The sequence below is a fragment of the Podospora anserina genome, chromosome 1 (genome assembly GCF_000226545.1).
Source record: "Podospora anserina S mat+ genomic DNA chromosome 1, supercontig 6".
Classification (NCBI taxonomy): Eukaryota; Fungi; Ascomycota; class Sordariomycetes; order Sordariales; family Podosporaceae; genus Podospora; species Podospora anserina.
In genome coordinates this window covers 472,936-486,250 of record NW_001914851.1, presented here as the reverse complement: position 1 = coordinate 486,250, position 13,315 = coordinate 472,936, and the positions used below count along the sequence as shown (strand labels likewise).

Here is a 13,315-nt window from a genome sequence, read left to right as displayed (position 1 = left end):
GCGAGGAGCAATTGATCTGTTTAAGGTTTCTTGGCGGTATCCATGGACAGGGGTTGCGAAATTGGGGTACAGGGGGGAAGAAACTGTTAAGCTCGTCAAGTCGCCAGGGGGTTGGACAGAAAGCTCCTGACCCGCGGTCCCTTGCGAAAATCAACTGATCGATGATGACCCGTTCAAAGGATGCAGGCCCACCCCCACGGATTCTTTTTTCCTGTTGACCTGTTTGTCCAGACGTGCCAGCATATTCGCAGTAAAGGTTGCTTCTGAAGTGATAGAAGGGGATTCAGTCCCTCCTGCATTCTTCAGCACCCTGACGGCCAGCCATGAAACCAGTTTCTTGTCCTTGGCTGCGTTCTGACTGGTCTTTTCGCCGACGTTTCTTTTCCCCTCCCCATGCTACGTCAGCCAAAATCAATAAAATCCTGTGTATCGCCACATCACCCAATCGGGCGAGATCTCACCAAGACAAGAAGCAACTATGCAGTGTCGATCTTGCTGGGCGACAAGACGGAAGAGAATAGGGAGCGTGCTGGGTGATGGTGAGGCTGCCGTGGTGCCAGTCCTGCCGCGATTGGTGATTGGAAAGCAGCGCCACTCCGTCTCGAGGCTTGGTGGCTTTTTGAAGCCTGTCCATTTGAGGGCTTGGCCAGGCTTTGAGCCGCAACTTGGACCGGGAAACGACATACTAGTTGAGTTGAGACACAGGTAGAAACAGCGTGCGGGGCATGCACACTCTGAAGCACTGATCGCTTTTTATCCATCAGCTTATCGGTCCCAATCATCAGGATGATCGACCGCCAATGATCGCGTACGTCGATCAGCCACAGGCGGCTCAGCACGGTCCCTATCATGAATTTGTTGATCATCAGTTGTATGCTTATCTTGGCGTAGATGTCGCGACCTCTCGTCGACCGTTTACCACGAGGTTGTCAGAGCCTGTTACGCCCAGACTCTTACTCTGGTACATAGGGCAAGGGTCTCTTTGTTGGTGCAGGTTTTATGTTGGTAGAAAGTCAGGCTGTAACTGGGCAATAAAGGCGGCGTAAGGCGTATTGCCTCTTCCTCTGAGAATCAGATAAAGACTTAGATTAAAAGCTATTTAGGTAAGGACTGGTGTAAGCAGCGAGGGAAGTTCGCTGCTCCTAAATAATTCTTAAGTAATAGGCCGAGCTGATTGGGGAACTGTATCCAACTCGCTTAAGATACCGCATTATAGGTACCATCCTAGGTGCAATTACTATCTGGTCGTCTAGTGTCCTCCTACCCGCAAGTCTTATGCCATTTCTCTCGGCGCCATACCCCGCGATCAATTGTCTCGGGGTCGCTCCTGGCCTCGTGGGTCGCCGTGGTTTCGTGACCAATCGTGCTCACGTGCTTACAACGCTGACATGGCTTGGCAGGTTGTAACAAAGCCACACCGAGACCTCCCTTGTGAGGCTTGTTCCGCAGCTGCAACTGCAGCTCCACGTGCCACGAGAGAAACCGCGATCGTCCGAAATGGCAGATTCCGTGAGCCGCTTTGGTTGCTTCTTTGTCACCAATCTCGCCATAAAGAGCTCAAAGAACGAAGTTTGTTGTCGACTCTCGAGTCGGTCATTCAAAACGGATCCCGATGATAGCGGATGCGAGCGGGTCATCGCATCGTCGTTAATCGTCAATTGCTGAGTGCCGTGATGGGATGCGACCCTGCCGGCCCTATCCACAACATCAGGGTTGTATTCGGGCCGAGCCTCACAAGATCCCCCTTTTCGTCTCGATTTCGTCACCAGAAACCCCCAAACACCGTGGACTCGATTAGCTGCCGCTGTGGGTTTGATCGATTTACAGTGAACGACGGACAGTTCGAGCACGGATGGGGAAGGCGCCGTTGCGCTATCATCGGATGGGGTGGCACAGGCGGTTGTCGACATCTGGATCGTGAAGATCAGGTCAATACAATTGCCATCATTCATAAAGGAGGGTCGGGAAAGGGTTATGGTTCGATGTTGTTGCTCTTTGGTTGCTTCCCGAGGGCATCAGATTATCAGCCATGTTTTTCGTCGTTGTCTTGTCTGTGTATGCGAGACTGGCCATGGTCGTTGGAGCGTGGGGCCTAGTTATGGACATCCAACCTCGAGGTCTTCAATACAGTTCAAGTTGCAACCACCCAGGCCAGAGAGGCTACGAGGGGCCAGCAGCAATTTGGAAGGTTTCTGTCAAACAGAGCCTGCCCCGCAGTGGAAGCGAAAGGTTGCACCCAGGGAAAGAACCACCTATTCGTATGGCTGAACCTGCAGCGAATCTTAATACCACAAACATGACCACCATGGAATTTACGTGAAATCTTGTAGCTGCAATAAACATAAAACAGAGCGACACCTTCTGAGGTGCAGAAAGAATGAAAAAGAAATTGAAAAAGAAGAATGGTTGATTTCGTCCAGGCTCGAACTGGAGACCTTCAGTGTGTTAGACTGACGTGATAACCAACTACACCACGAAACCATTAGTTGTTGATACATCAGATGGCGAAATTGGTATATATGTGGAGACGAACGACAACACAAGCAATTTAGTCCAAACCTTAGCAAGCATGGAAGCCAAAATCTTGAACGAATGGGGCACTTGACACGAGGATAGCTAATAACTCCAGTATCTAGTATGAACACACAACAGGCCTCCTGAGAACCTACCACTTCCCATAGTTACAGCCATATATACTCTCATCCAGAGCAACTCTTGCTCCCCTGAGTAGACGGAGCATCTTATGCAACTAAAACCTTCAGTCTCTCCCCCCTCTCCCTTCTAACCTTCATCCAGCCCCCCTTCTCAACCTCTACAATAGTGCCATCGATGCACACCTTCCGCCACCTAGGATCTTCCTCTTTGATAACTACCTTTACAGCCTCGACCTCCTCATACCCAACTTCCTCCATCTTGATGTGCTCCCCTCCCCTGTATGCCGCCTGCATAATCTCCATCGTCTTCTCCCCGCCCACATCCCCAAAATGCACCAACCTCAGCTGTCCCTCGAACGGCTTGCTATCCGGACTGACCGTAAACGTTTTCTCCAAGTTTGACACCATGGTTGCCAGCACATAGTCATATTTTCCACCTTCCTCACCCCTCCCCTTCCTCACCAACGGCTTGAATTCCTCCTGACCCTTCAGCCGCACTTCGACATCAGCATCATAGGCATGCGACTCCTTTAACAACTCACCCGCCGCCATCCCGAACCTCTTATCCCCATGAACCCTATACGCAGGTGTATCACTCTCCCAAACCAAACTTGCATGAAACCCATAAGAAGCCACAATCGCGCCCACAAGATGATCCACCTCCTTCAACCCCTTCCCACCCTCATCCTCCACCTCCCCGTCCTTCACAATCGGCTTGGGCGCCCCGATCAACTTCGCCCCTCTAGAAAACTCGGCCCTAAAAGTCGGCAACCTCTCCGGCCGCCCCGTAAACAAAGTCCTCAGCCCCAAAACCAACGAGCTTGGCCCCTTCCCCTCTGGATACCTCCCATATTCAAGCTTGTGCAAGCTGTGAAAAAGCGCATTCCCCGTTCCCAACGGCAAAATCCCAACAGTGGGCACCTCATTGGTATCATGATGCTCCTGCGCCTCCCCAATCCCATTCAGCAAGTCCACCACCCCTCCATCCCCACTCAGCAGCACAATCGTCCTCATTCTCGTCCTATCCTTGGTGAGATGTGTCGAGGCAAAATCCCGAATTGTGTGCTCGTTTTCCGTGATGGTCACCTCATATCGATAACCCTGCTCGGACTTTGGGCCATCCTCAAGTCCGAGCGCATCCAACAACGGCCTCAGCACCACCTCGTAAAAGGGAACAGCCAGTCGGATGCCAGATCTGGTACTAACGATGATGTGGGTGTCCGATCGGAGATGTGGCGGCGGGAGCTGGGATCCTTCCCCGTCTGTCGGGTGTTGTGGTAGTAAGAGCTGGGCGAGGTCCGGATCCTTCGGTAGTTGCGAGGCGTGTGTTACCTCGAGCTTGAAGGGCTGTTGCTTTTCATCCACACCATCACTATTGTCGATTTTGATGGTTTCAGGCGACGCCTCAATGAGGCTGTAGATCAAGTAACCGTCGCCACTGGGGACTTTTGTTCTGGTGGCAGGCAGAATGAACACAATTTGATCATGGTTGAGTTGGCTGAGATCATCGCTGTTGGTGATGTTGGCTGGTGTTGATGTGGCTGCTGTTGTCGTCTGGGTCGCTGTGGCAGCATTTCTCGGCATGTGAACGGCAGTCATTTTGGCGCCTGTGCGCCTTCTGAAGGCTCGGGGCATGAGCCTGCAAAGGAACGACATTTTGACCTTGGAAAAATGGGCGAAAACAAGCAAAATGTGGAATTTATGACTGACAATTTAATTGTGAGGTGGATATTTGATTTCTAACGCTCACCAGACTGATGGATGGTGTAAGAGGGTTTGAGCTGCACTCAAACCACCCCTTTGAAGCAACGACGTCCGCAACCGAGAGTCGGGTGTCCGATTGCGTTATCAAGCATCCTGCCGGGTGGTTCCTTGGTGGGGTCAACGGTAGTGGAGTACGGAGTATTCTCCAGACACCAACAGTTGGCAATCAAGGAGTCGCAAGTTGGAACCCCCCTGGTTTCTATCAGTCAGCCACTCCATCGCCAATTCCATTCGATGTCGTATTCCTTGCGCGATTCCGTGTCCAACACAAGCCACGATTCCGACATGTCAGACATGGCGGTGACACCAACCACGCGCTGCTTGTTGATGCAATTTATTTTGTCCGCAACTTCCGCTGAGCCATCATCACTTTCCAGTGGCTCGGCTCATCGGGCCCCAGTTCTCCTTCGGATTCATTTGGTATCGCACAAGCTTCTGCTTATTCTCCTCGCGGCCCAGTTCCTCATCGAAGACCACCTCGGTGATCTTGGAAACCGCCTCGTCCACTTTCGTTGGTTCCGGCGGGGCCCCTTCGGTTGTCTCCTGCTTCTCCCCCAAGCGCAAAAGTCTCCAGGCAAGACTTCCCTCCTTGATATTGGCTTCCTTGACAGGTGCCTTTTGACGGACCCATTCTCGAAAGACGTGGAAGATGACTGACCATGGCGCATCGGTCTTGATGCTGCCAGCCTTGCAATGGCTTCGAGTAACGCGATACCCGAGACCTTTAAGAGCGCCCTTCAAATGTGCTTCTGGGGGGCTTTGGCAGTTCATGAGGCCTGCCACCTGTGCAGGGTAGAAGTAGAAAGGATAAGGGTCAATGGCAGCCAGCTCAGCTTCCGTAACCTTCTTCTTGACCACCTTGCCCAATTTGCCGCTGTCCTTTTGAGCTTCGACTTCTTGGGGAGTCGGCAAGAACTCCTCGAGTGCTGTGTACAGCATACCCTTCACTCTAGGGAGTGTTCCATAAATTTCGGGTGAGGCCTCGTTGGCCTCGTCGATGACCTTTTGAACGAACTCAGGGTCATGGATCCGGCCTGCATACATCGGCCCTGCAAGATGGGTAACCGAGCCACAGTGATCGCAAAGGGGTGGCGCTGTGGGCGCTTTCGTAAACCCGTGCTTGTAGAAAATGCCGCTTCCCTTCTTGTTTGGTGCTGGCTTATTCTTCATGAGAAGCTGGGTGGTCCAGGAACCGCATCCTCCACCACAACTATAAACCACCATATTCTTGCCTCCCTGGAACTTGACCATAGCTGGCGACCTAGTCACGCGAACAAACACTCTCATGTAGTAGTCGACTGATAGTGAGAGGAGCGGCTCGATTGCGAGGCCGTACTTGGCTGCGGCGGTCTCGATAGAATGCAGGACAATACGAAGCCCAACCTCATGACTGTACCAACCCTTCACCGGAACACCGCCGTATAACGCGTAGCATTTTTCAGGATAGCCATTGGAGGCCCAAACGCCAGAATCTGTGCAGGTGACGCAAAGCAGCCCACCATCGTCCCTGATAGCTTGAACAGCGGCATCAAGGAACGGAGCAGCGCTTCCATAAGGGTCAAGATCGATAACGTCGTACTTGTTGCTGGCAATAATCGCCTTCCCAGCACGCCCACTGCGCTTGCGAAGCTCGTCGACAACCACCGAGTACATATGAGCAAGGGCATCGTCGTGGGAAACACTGATCTTGTCAGCCAAGCCATTGTGGATGGCATTGCGCTGGATTGACTCGGTGGCCACCTTCAAGAGATCATTCGAGGTTACTTTGGTGAGGAATGGGATTTCGTGGGCATAGCGCAAAGCACGAAGGCCGCTGGCAGACAAAGCGTCCAATATTGTGAATTCCACGCCAGAGCTCTTCTTCTCTTTCGCAGCATCAGCACCATTGCTTGGCTGAGCCCCCAGTTCCTTATCTTGTTCGGGGATTGCGGGCTCCGGCTCCTTCGCATCCGGCATCTCAGTGTCCGCTGGCGCAACTGCAGACTCGTCGACAGCCTCCTCGGCGCCAGCATCATCACCGAGTTTAGGAGACTTTGCAGGCCGTTCGCTCTGCGTCTGCTCCTTTCGTTTTCTCTTCTTCTCGGCAAACTTGCCACTCCTTGCTTCGCTCGCGACTTTCTTCTGCTTCACCTTTTCCTTTCCATATGCCTTCATCGCCAGAACTGTCAAGTCTCGGTTGAATTGCTGGATTGGGTTGTAAAAGACCTGTTGCACCTCCTGGCCATCCTTGACATCTTTCTGTTCGGGGACGAGAATATGCGCGAGCCCTTCCTTCACTGTGGTATAGATCACGTTGTCGTGCTTGATTCTCTGGCCGTTGGCCGGCGTGGCATCGAGGCCCGGAAGCTCGTCGTCGGACATGGCGCAAAGAACGCTGTGGGTGCGTTTAAACAGGGGGAAGGCCGAGACGTGAGGCAGGTAGTATGATCGTCGTGGTCGGTAGAAATTGCCGACTATGGATCGGTAGGAGGCCGAGAACAGGCTCAGGCGCATCGGTGACAAGTTACTGCCATGTAAGTCGCGAGCGGAGCTGTCAATTCATTATTCCTCTGACAAGAGACTTGCCTGGACCCTGAGCCACCAACATTTTTGTGATTCTGCCAGGCGGTGAGCCATCCCACCTTGATTCCAAGCTCCACCCCACTTTCCCCTTTCTAACCAGCCATCAAGGTTCCTGCCTCTGTCGCCATCATCATCATATGGCAAGCAGTCCAAAGAGTTGCTTTACCGAGAAGCTTGATGACCTCAGTTCTAACCTCAGGTCCAATACTGCTGCTAAAAACGGGTTGGGAAATGAGTTGTCAGATCTGGGCTTGTTTCATGCTGCCTCCTCAGATCAGATCATGCAATGACGCGCCTGCAACTTCTCCCGCCAGCTGGTGGTTGCTTCTCAAAAAGCTGGACCGTCTGTTGAGTCTCTGAGACTTAGAAGGAGCCGCCTTTGAACTGTGGTGTTTCGACATCCTACTTCAAAGCCTTCCCTTTCGGTCTCACTTCCCTTCGTCGGCTCCGAAGCGATAGATGGTCCCTTCTTCGCGCTTTCCTCTTGTCCAGTTTCCGTCGCCAGCTGTGCTTGACAAACATGCCTGGGCAAAATGGACACGCCCGACTGATTTGATTGCCAGAGGTTGGTTTCTTGACTACACTCGACCTCCTACCTCTGCTGTAACCAGCTGTTTTGGGCATTTGGCGACTTGTTGATTCTCTCCAACAGGACTCTGTTAATATTTTGTATTTTCCCCTCCTTTCCATGTCCATTTCCCAAGGCATGGCCTCTCTCTCCAGAGACCCCAGTCGCCTGAGTCTTCACGGCCTGAAAGGCGACCAGCGATCAGAAACAGGCGAGAGCTTTTACAAATCCGACAAACCCTCTGGCATCCCAGTTGCTACGGGCCGTCCCGGAAGTGGCAACCCGGTCACTTCGAGACCTCCACAGGGACAGGGACGCCAAAAGCCAGGCACAAACATTCCGCACCGCTTCTTGACTCCAGCTGAGTGGGCTCGTGTAGCTCATGGACTCGGGGCAATCAGGGAGGGAGAAACGCACCAGGTCGTCCACCCTTCTTCCTGGTATTGGCCGCCGAAGGGTCTTCCAGAAGGCCTTTACCGAGATATCGTCACCCAGCGAACCAAATACTTCTACTCTTATCACATCCTGAGCGTCCTGCGCTGGCTTCTCATGCTTCTTCAGATCATCCTTGGAGCTGTTTTGACAGCCCTTGGCTCGTTCCAGACGACCGACGGCACCCCGGTTACTGTGCTGGCCGCCATCAACACTGTCGATGCTGGAATACTCGCTCTTATGCACAACAGTGGGTTGCCTGATCGCTATCGTTTGGACAAAGTTGAGTTCGTCAAGGTTGAAGATTTTCTCAAGGTTTGTGGCCGCTTTGCCTGTCTTGAGCCCTTGGTTAACCCAGTTTGGTGACAGGAACTCCTTGATACGGGCATTGTCGAACAACACCAGACCGTCGACGATATTCTCAGCGATTGCTTTGCACGATACCAGAAAGCCAAATCCATTGTCCTGGCTAACATGCCCGAGTCCTACACGACCCAAGCAGCACCATGGATTGGAGAAAAAGCGCCGATGATATGTCCTGATCCGTCCGCCCATTTTGTCATGTCGGTTCAACCACAGTCGCAACCGAGCCAGGACAAGCAGTAGTTATCGGGTCCTTTTGGCGTGTATTTGCGATACTGCACAGAGAGAGGTGGGGATGTCAGACTGCTACAAATATCCTGAAGCATGTTAGTGATTGTCTTTCATATGTTGGGCATTTGGCAATGTATGGAAATTTGTGCCCTCTCAGATGTATTTGAAGAGGAGAAGGCCTAAGTGGAGGTATCTGTGTGATGAGGAAATTGAGACTGTTTGTTTTTTGTCTGTGTTGAAGCTATTATGCGAAACTGGTTGGAGGTATAGATATTCTGCAGCGAGCTGCTATAATCGGGAGGGTAATCTTGAAAGTTGTCAACACGATTTTATGTACGTTATGTGCTCCTTTTCATGCTCTTCCCGTGATTCTGCAAAGTTCAGGCTGATTTCCAGGCTCAGGAGGTGCCCGCTGTAAGACCATTTCCCCAAAACGGGGGGAACGTTCCGTCATTGATAATGCCAAGCTCGAAGCGGCCACGAGGTCAAACAAAGCAAGTGACTTCACTTTTACAGCCATTTCTTTCAATCTGAGCAGAATTTCCTACTGAGACAGACGTCGTGCCTTTTGCAACTCAACTGCAGTGTAGCCAAAACAAAGTCCCATCGCACTCGCAGCCAATGATTCGGCCTTACGAGATGATACCCATCCAATCGCTGGTTACCGATCGTTGATGCACTTGCCGGCCTCTTTTCGTCAGCGGCGGCAGCACGGTTTCTTCTTTGCCTTGTCTGGTTGACCGCTTACGTCCAAGCTATTCATCCTTTTAAAACATCATTATCAATTTGATAGTTGCCCATCCACCAAGATGGCACCACATCACCGCCTCCCCCGCATGGCGGTCTCCTACGGCCGAACCAGAATCCTGCGGTTGACAGTGCTGGCTTGCATAGCCTGCACAACGCTGGTGATGATCATGCAAATTGGGAGGGCGTGGTCCCGTGGACGAGATGGACATCGTCATCACCTGTTGCAGGGGGCTTCACCGGGTTGGAAGACGACTGAGGAGGGGCTTGTTCCTGTCAAGAGCAGGGAGGAGCTTGGGAGGGAGATGCTAGAGTATGTAAGGGGCTTGCCTGGGTTGCAAGGGGAGGTGGCGGTGTTGAGTAAGAGAGTTAGGGTTGTGGAAAGCAAGGAGGGGGTGGTGGGGGAGGGGAAGATTAGGAGGGTAGGCAGGGGTTTTTTGGAGGGGCACGGGTTTGCGAGGGTAGATTTGACGCCGCCGGCTGCTGGGGAGGGAAGAAACGACAACGGGGAGACGTTGAAGCAAGAGACAAGGTTGCCGGTTCCGGGGGTGGTGGAGGTGCCGGTTGACGTTCCCAGGGACGACATGGGGGATCCGGGGGAGGTGCTGTTTGGGATTGCGTCGGATTATGAGAGGGTGTCGAGGGATGATTTTGGGCTTGTGAGGGACTGGGCGGGGTTTTTGACAAATCATAGTGCGGAGAGAGAGAGGAAGGAGAAGAGGAGGTCAAATGGAGCGGGGTTGCTATTGGTGTTGAGCAAGGCAACTGAGTCGGAAGTTGTGGAGGTGAAGGCTAGGTTGTGGCAGGCTGGGATTGATGGGACGGTGTTTGTTGTCGAGCAGAGGGAAGGGAAAGATAGTGATCGGTATAAAGGGGGTGTCTATGCGCAGTTGTTTCAGAGGCTGTTGATGTCGAGGTTTGGAAAGGGGGAGGTTGGAGCTGGGAAGACGAGAAGATGGTTCGCGGTAGTGGATGAGAAGGTGTTCATACCGAATTTGAGGAAGTTGGTTTGGGAAATGGATACAAGATTTGAGGATGAAGGAGAGTGGTTTGTGGGATTGCCGACCGAGAAAGAGGACTGGGCAGATGATGAAAATGGGAAGCAGATCACATATGGAGGAGGGGCAGTTGTGATGAGTCCTTCAGCACTAGATACAGTTGGTCAGTTGATGTGCTTTCAGGCTGGTGGAAAGGGTGGGAATGATGAGGTGAAGGCTGACAGCAATTGGGGGGAGACACTTTACAAGTGTTTGGAGCAAGAAAGATACCTCAAGATGCAGGTCCTTGTGGGTGGCGGTGGCTATCTTCCTGGTGAGGGAAACCAAGGCCAGAAGGTGAGTGGCCGGCCACTGGTTTTGCGCACGGACAAGGATCCTTTCAAATTTTCAGCGAAAGGTCATCTTGTCAGCAATGTCTGCGGCGAGGAATGTTACCTTCAAAGGTTCTTGTTCGCAGACAGTTGGGCTCTCATTAATGGGCACAGTATCACAGCCTACCCGCGCAGAATCGAGGTTCAGATGTCCTCCCAAAAGATGACACAGCAAAAAGGATTCCAGAACAAAAGTGGTGGAGGCGAAGTGGCTGACAAAATCGCCGTCCATTCAACGTCGTCGGTTGGTGAGGGCCAGAAAATAGCTTGGAGGGGTGGAAAGACCAAGACCTGGCGGCTTGTTAGCGCTGAAGTGCGTGATGATGGCAAGGAAGTCTGGCAGGCGTATGTTAATGAGAAGGGAATTGGTAGTAAAGAGGAGGAGAAGTCGGATGTGGACTCTGTCATTGTGTTGGTATGGGAGTTTTGAGTTGCATAGATGTTATGGCGCTCAGTGCTTCATGGGGTTCCAAGAGTGAATGCCCAAGTGTATTGTCAGAGCACATAAGATGCTTAATTAACCAGCGATTAAAATCAACGACGTCCTAGTTTCAAACTGGTGTTTGAACATGCACCGCTCGTTGTGATTCTGTTGCCCTTTCAGGTCAAGAAGACCGGTAGCTAAGGCAGTCCGAATATACTAGATATGCTGTATCGGGCTATCAAAAGGAAACTCTATGTTGAGTTTCTACCTCTGAATCATTGCGGCTGGCCTGCCCCACTAGCAAGGGAATCGGCGGTGGTTGCAAGCCCTGAAGAGCAAATTCTTGGTCTCCTGATTTGTGTATCTTACGATATTGTGCCTTATCTAAAATTACACCATCACGACCATCTCATGTGTCTAGAGCCCTGCACAGTGTATCTGGTTTGCAACCAGCCTGCTCTATCTCGGCCTCTACGTGATGTTTTGATGACGATGTAAATAAACCCCTGAGTGACAACCACCACGCACGGACCACACTCCATCTCCAGTCCTCTTTCCTCAAGCCCATTGAGTGAACATACTTGGCTTTCTTCCCTCGCTGCCCGGCTTAAGCAACAGTGACACTCTGAAGATATATCCACCATTACATGGTCCCTTGTCGCCTCATGGACATCGAAGCCAGCAATGCTGAGAGGGAGCATGAAGATCACAACATTGTGTTCCCACCCACTTTGCTCTGCCTGCCCTCCTTTACTTGAGCTTTCCGTGCAATTCCAAAATATTGTACACGCGGGTCCTGGACACGCGGGGCCGATCCATCCACCTGCCATATTGGAGCCCACGTAAATTTCCCAAGGAATTAATCTTGGTTTCTCTTCTCTCTTACCTCTCTTCACCACTACCAATTATCAGATCAAACAAGGATACTATATCGTTGAAAAGTATCAACTTGCAATCCCTTTCGCTATTCCTGTCTGGTAAACCACATCGCCTTCCACCTTGCCAATCGTATCGTCTGGGTTTCGGTTTTCTTGTGGCAAGTCGTCCTGAGTCGAGTCGAAAGACCCCATTTTGGGAGATTCTTTTCGACTTTTCGCGAGTCTCCGCGACTTTTTGCGACCTTTTGGCCCTTTTGTGCACTTGGTAAGTCCACTATGTCCAATAAAAGTCAATTAGTATTGGCTTTTAATATCTCTACGTTACTAACAGATCCTGTATTAGTCAGAGTTGTCTTGCAAGTCGCTTGTCTGAAATCTAGAAATTCTAGTCTTGGGTTTAGTGAGTCGCCTGCCCCAAAGATGGGACGAAAGAAACCTGCTACTAACCAGCTCGACTATTGTTGCGTAGTACCTCTAGTGTTCCGGTGGCCTCTCTGTACCGACTTCAGCAACTTGCTGAAAGCCCTTCGAGGTCGTCTGGCTTTGAGATGCAGCACATAACTGCACTCATATTGTCTGTAAGTTGTGCGAACAAACATCCTGTACTTGTTGTATACCCCTATTAACAGCTATCAGGAGTCACAGCCCTGTTCTAGTCAGCACTCTGCTGGCATATCTTGCCGACCTCTGGCAATCTCCTTTTCGTCTGAAAGGTAAGTCATAAGACTAGTATGGGTGTTTGATGACGTCTATCTCTCAACAGAATATTTTCGTCTGAATATTGACCTCATCTTTCAGGAAAGAGCCAACGGCTACCTTCGGTACTATCTCTCTGGCTCAACAGGGTCATCAACTATTGTTCGGTTCAGCACCTGCACATATCAACCATCTGAAAGTACCCTGCATAGGCACAAACAATGCCGGAAGGCATGCGGCTTCGCACCACTTCCGAGCGGAGGGCTCCAGCCCGATTTGGAGACCCGGACGGGGAAAGCGAAAAGAATCACATCGGTTCTCAGGTGCCACAGACTGACGACCCCAACTCGAACTTTCCTCGCCCAGTCTACCAATTCGACAACCAGTTGGCCCGAGAGTGCGCCTTCCCTACCTTGCCATTCAATCACCCTGGCCCAGGCCCCTCTGGTGCCATCCTCAACGAGAAGCGGAAAAACGGGGGAGTTGCGATCCTTCCTCAACACCAACCCGCAGTTTCCGCTGGCACCGGTCATGACGGCAGTGGTGATTATCAGGACGAAGAGGATCATGAGAGCGAGGCCAACAAAGAAGATCAAGCACATCAAACAAGGAATACATCCATCAACC

The 13,315-nt window shown here is 51.6% G+C and overlaps 4 protein-coding genes across 4 annotated transcripts, besides 1 other annotated feature; 2 read left to right on the top strand and 2 right to left on the bottom strand.

Moving 5' to 3' along the window:
* Window positions 1-2,407: 2,407 nt before the first annotated feature.
* Window positions 2,408-2,481, bottom strand: a tRNA (tRNA-Val).
* Window positions 2,482-2,741: 260 nt separating this feature from the next.
* On the bottom strand, window positions 2,742-4,310 carry PODANS_1_22830 (uncharacterized protein; the record flags this gene model as incomplete). Its single annotated transcript, XM_001906568.1, has 1 exon — window positions 2,742-4,310. One exon carries the CDS (start codon window positions 4,308-4,310, stop codon window positions 2,742-2,744), a length of 1,569 nt encoding a protein of 522 aa, XP_001906603.1.
* A 474-nt stretch (window positions 4,311-4,784) lies between these two features.
* PODANS_1_22820 (uncharacterized protein) lies at window positions 4,785-6,911 on the bottom strand (the record flags this gene model as incomplete). Its single annotated transcript, XM_001906567.1, has 1 exon — window positions 4,785-6,911. The coding sequence occupies one exon, from the start codon at window positions 6,909-6,911 to the stop codon at window positions 4,785-4,787; it is 2,127 nt and encodes a 708-aa protein (XP_001906602.1).
* Window positions 6,912-7,668: 757 nt separating this feature from the next.
* Window positions 7,669-8,586, top strand: PODANS_1_22810 (uncharacterized protein; the record flags this gene model as incomplete). The annotated part of the gene is made up of 2 exons (XM_001906566.1): window positions 7,669-8,295; window positions 8,350-8,586. The coding sequence occupies 2 exons, from the start codon at window positions 7,669-7,671 to the stop codon at window positions 8,584-8,586; spliced, it is 864 nt and encodes a 287-aa protein (XP_001906601.1).
* A 797-nt stretch (window positions 8,587-9,383) lies between these two features.
* Window positions 9,384-11,120, top strand: PODANS_1_22800 (uncharacterized protein; the record flags this gene model as incomplete). Its single annotated transcript, XM_001906565.1, has 1 exon — window positions 9,384-11,120. The coding sequence occupies one exon, from the start codon at window positions 9,384-9,386 to the stop codon at window positions 11,118-11,120; it is 1,737 nt and encodes a 578-aa protein (XP_001906600.1).
* Window positions 11,121-13,315: the final 2,195 nt, after the last annotated feature.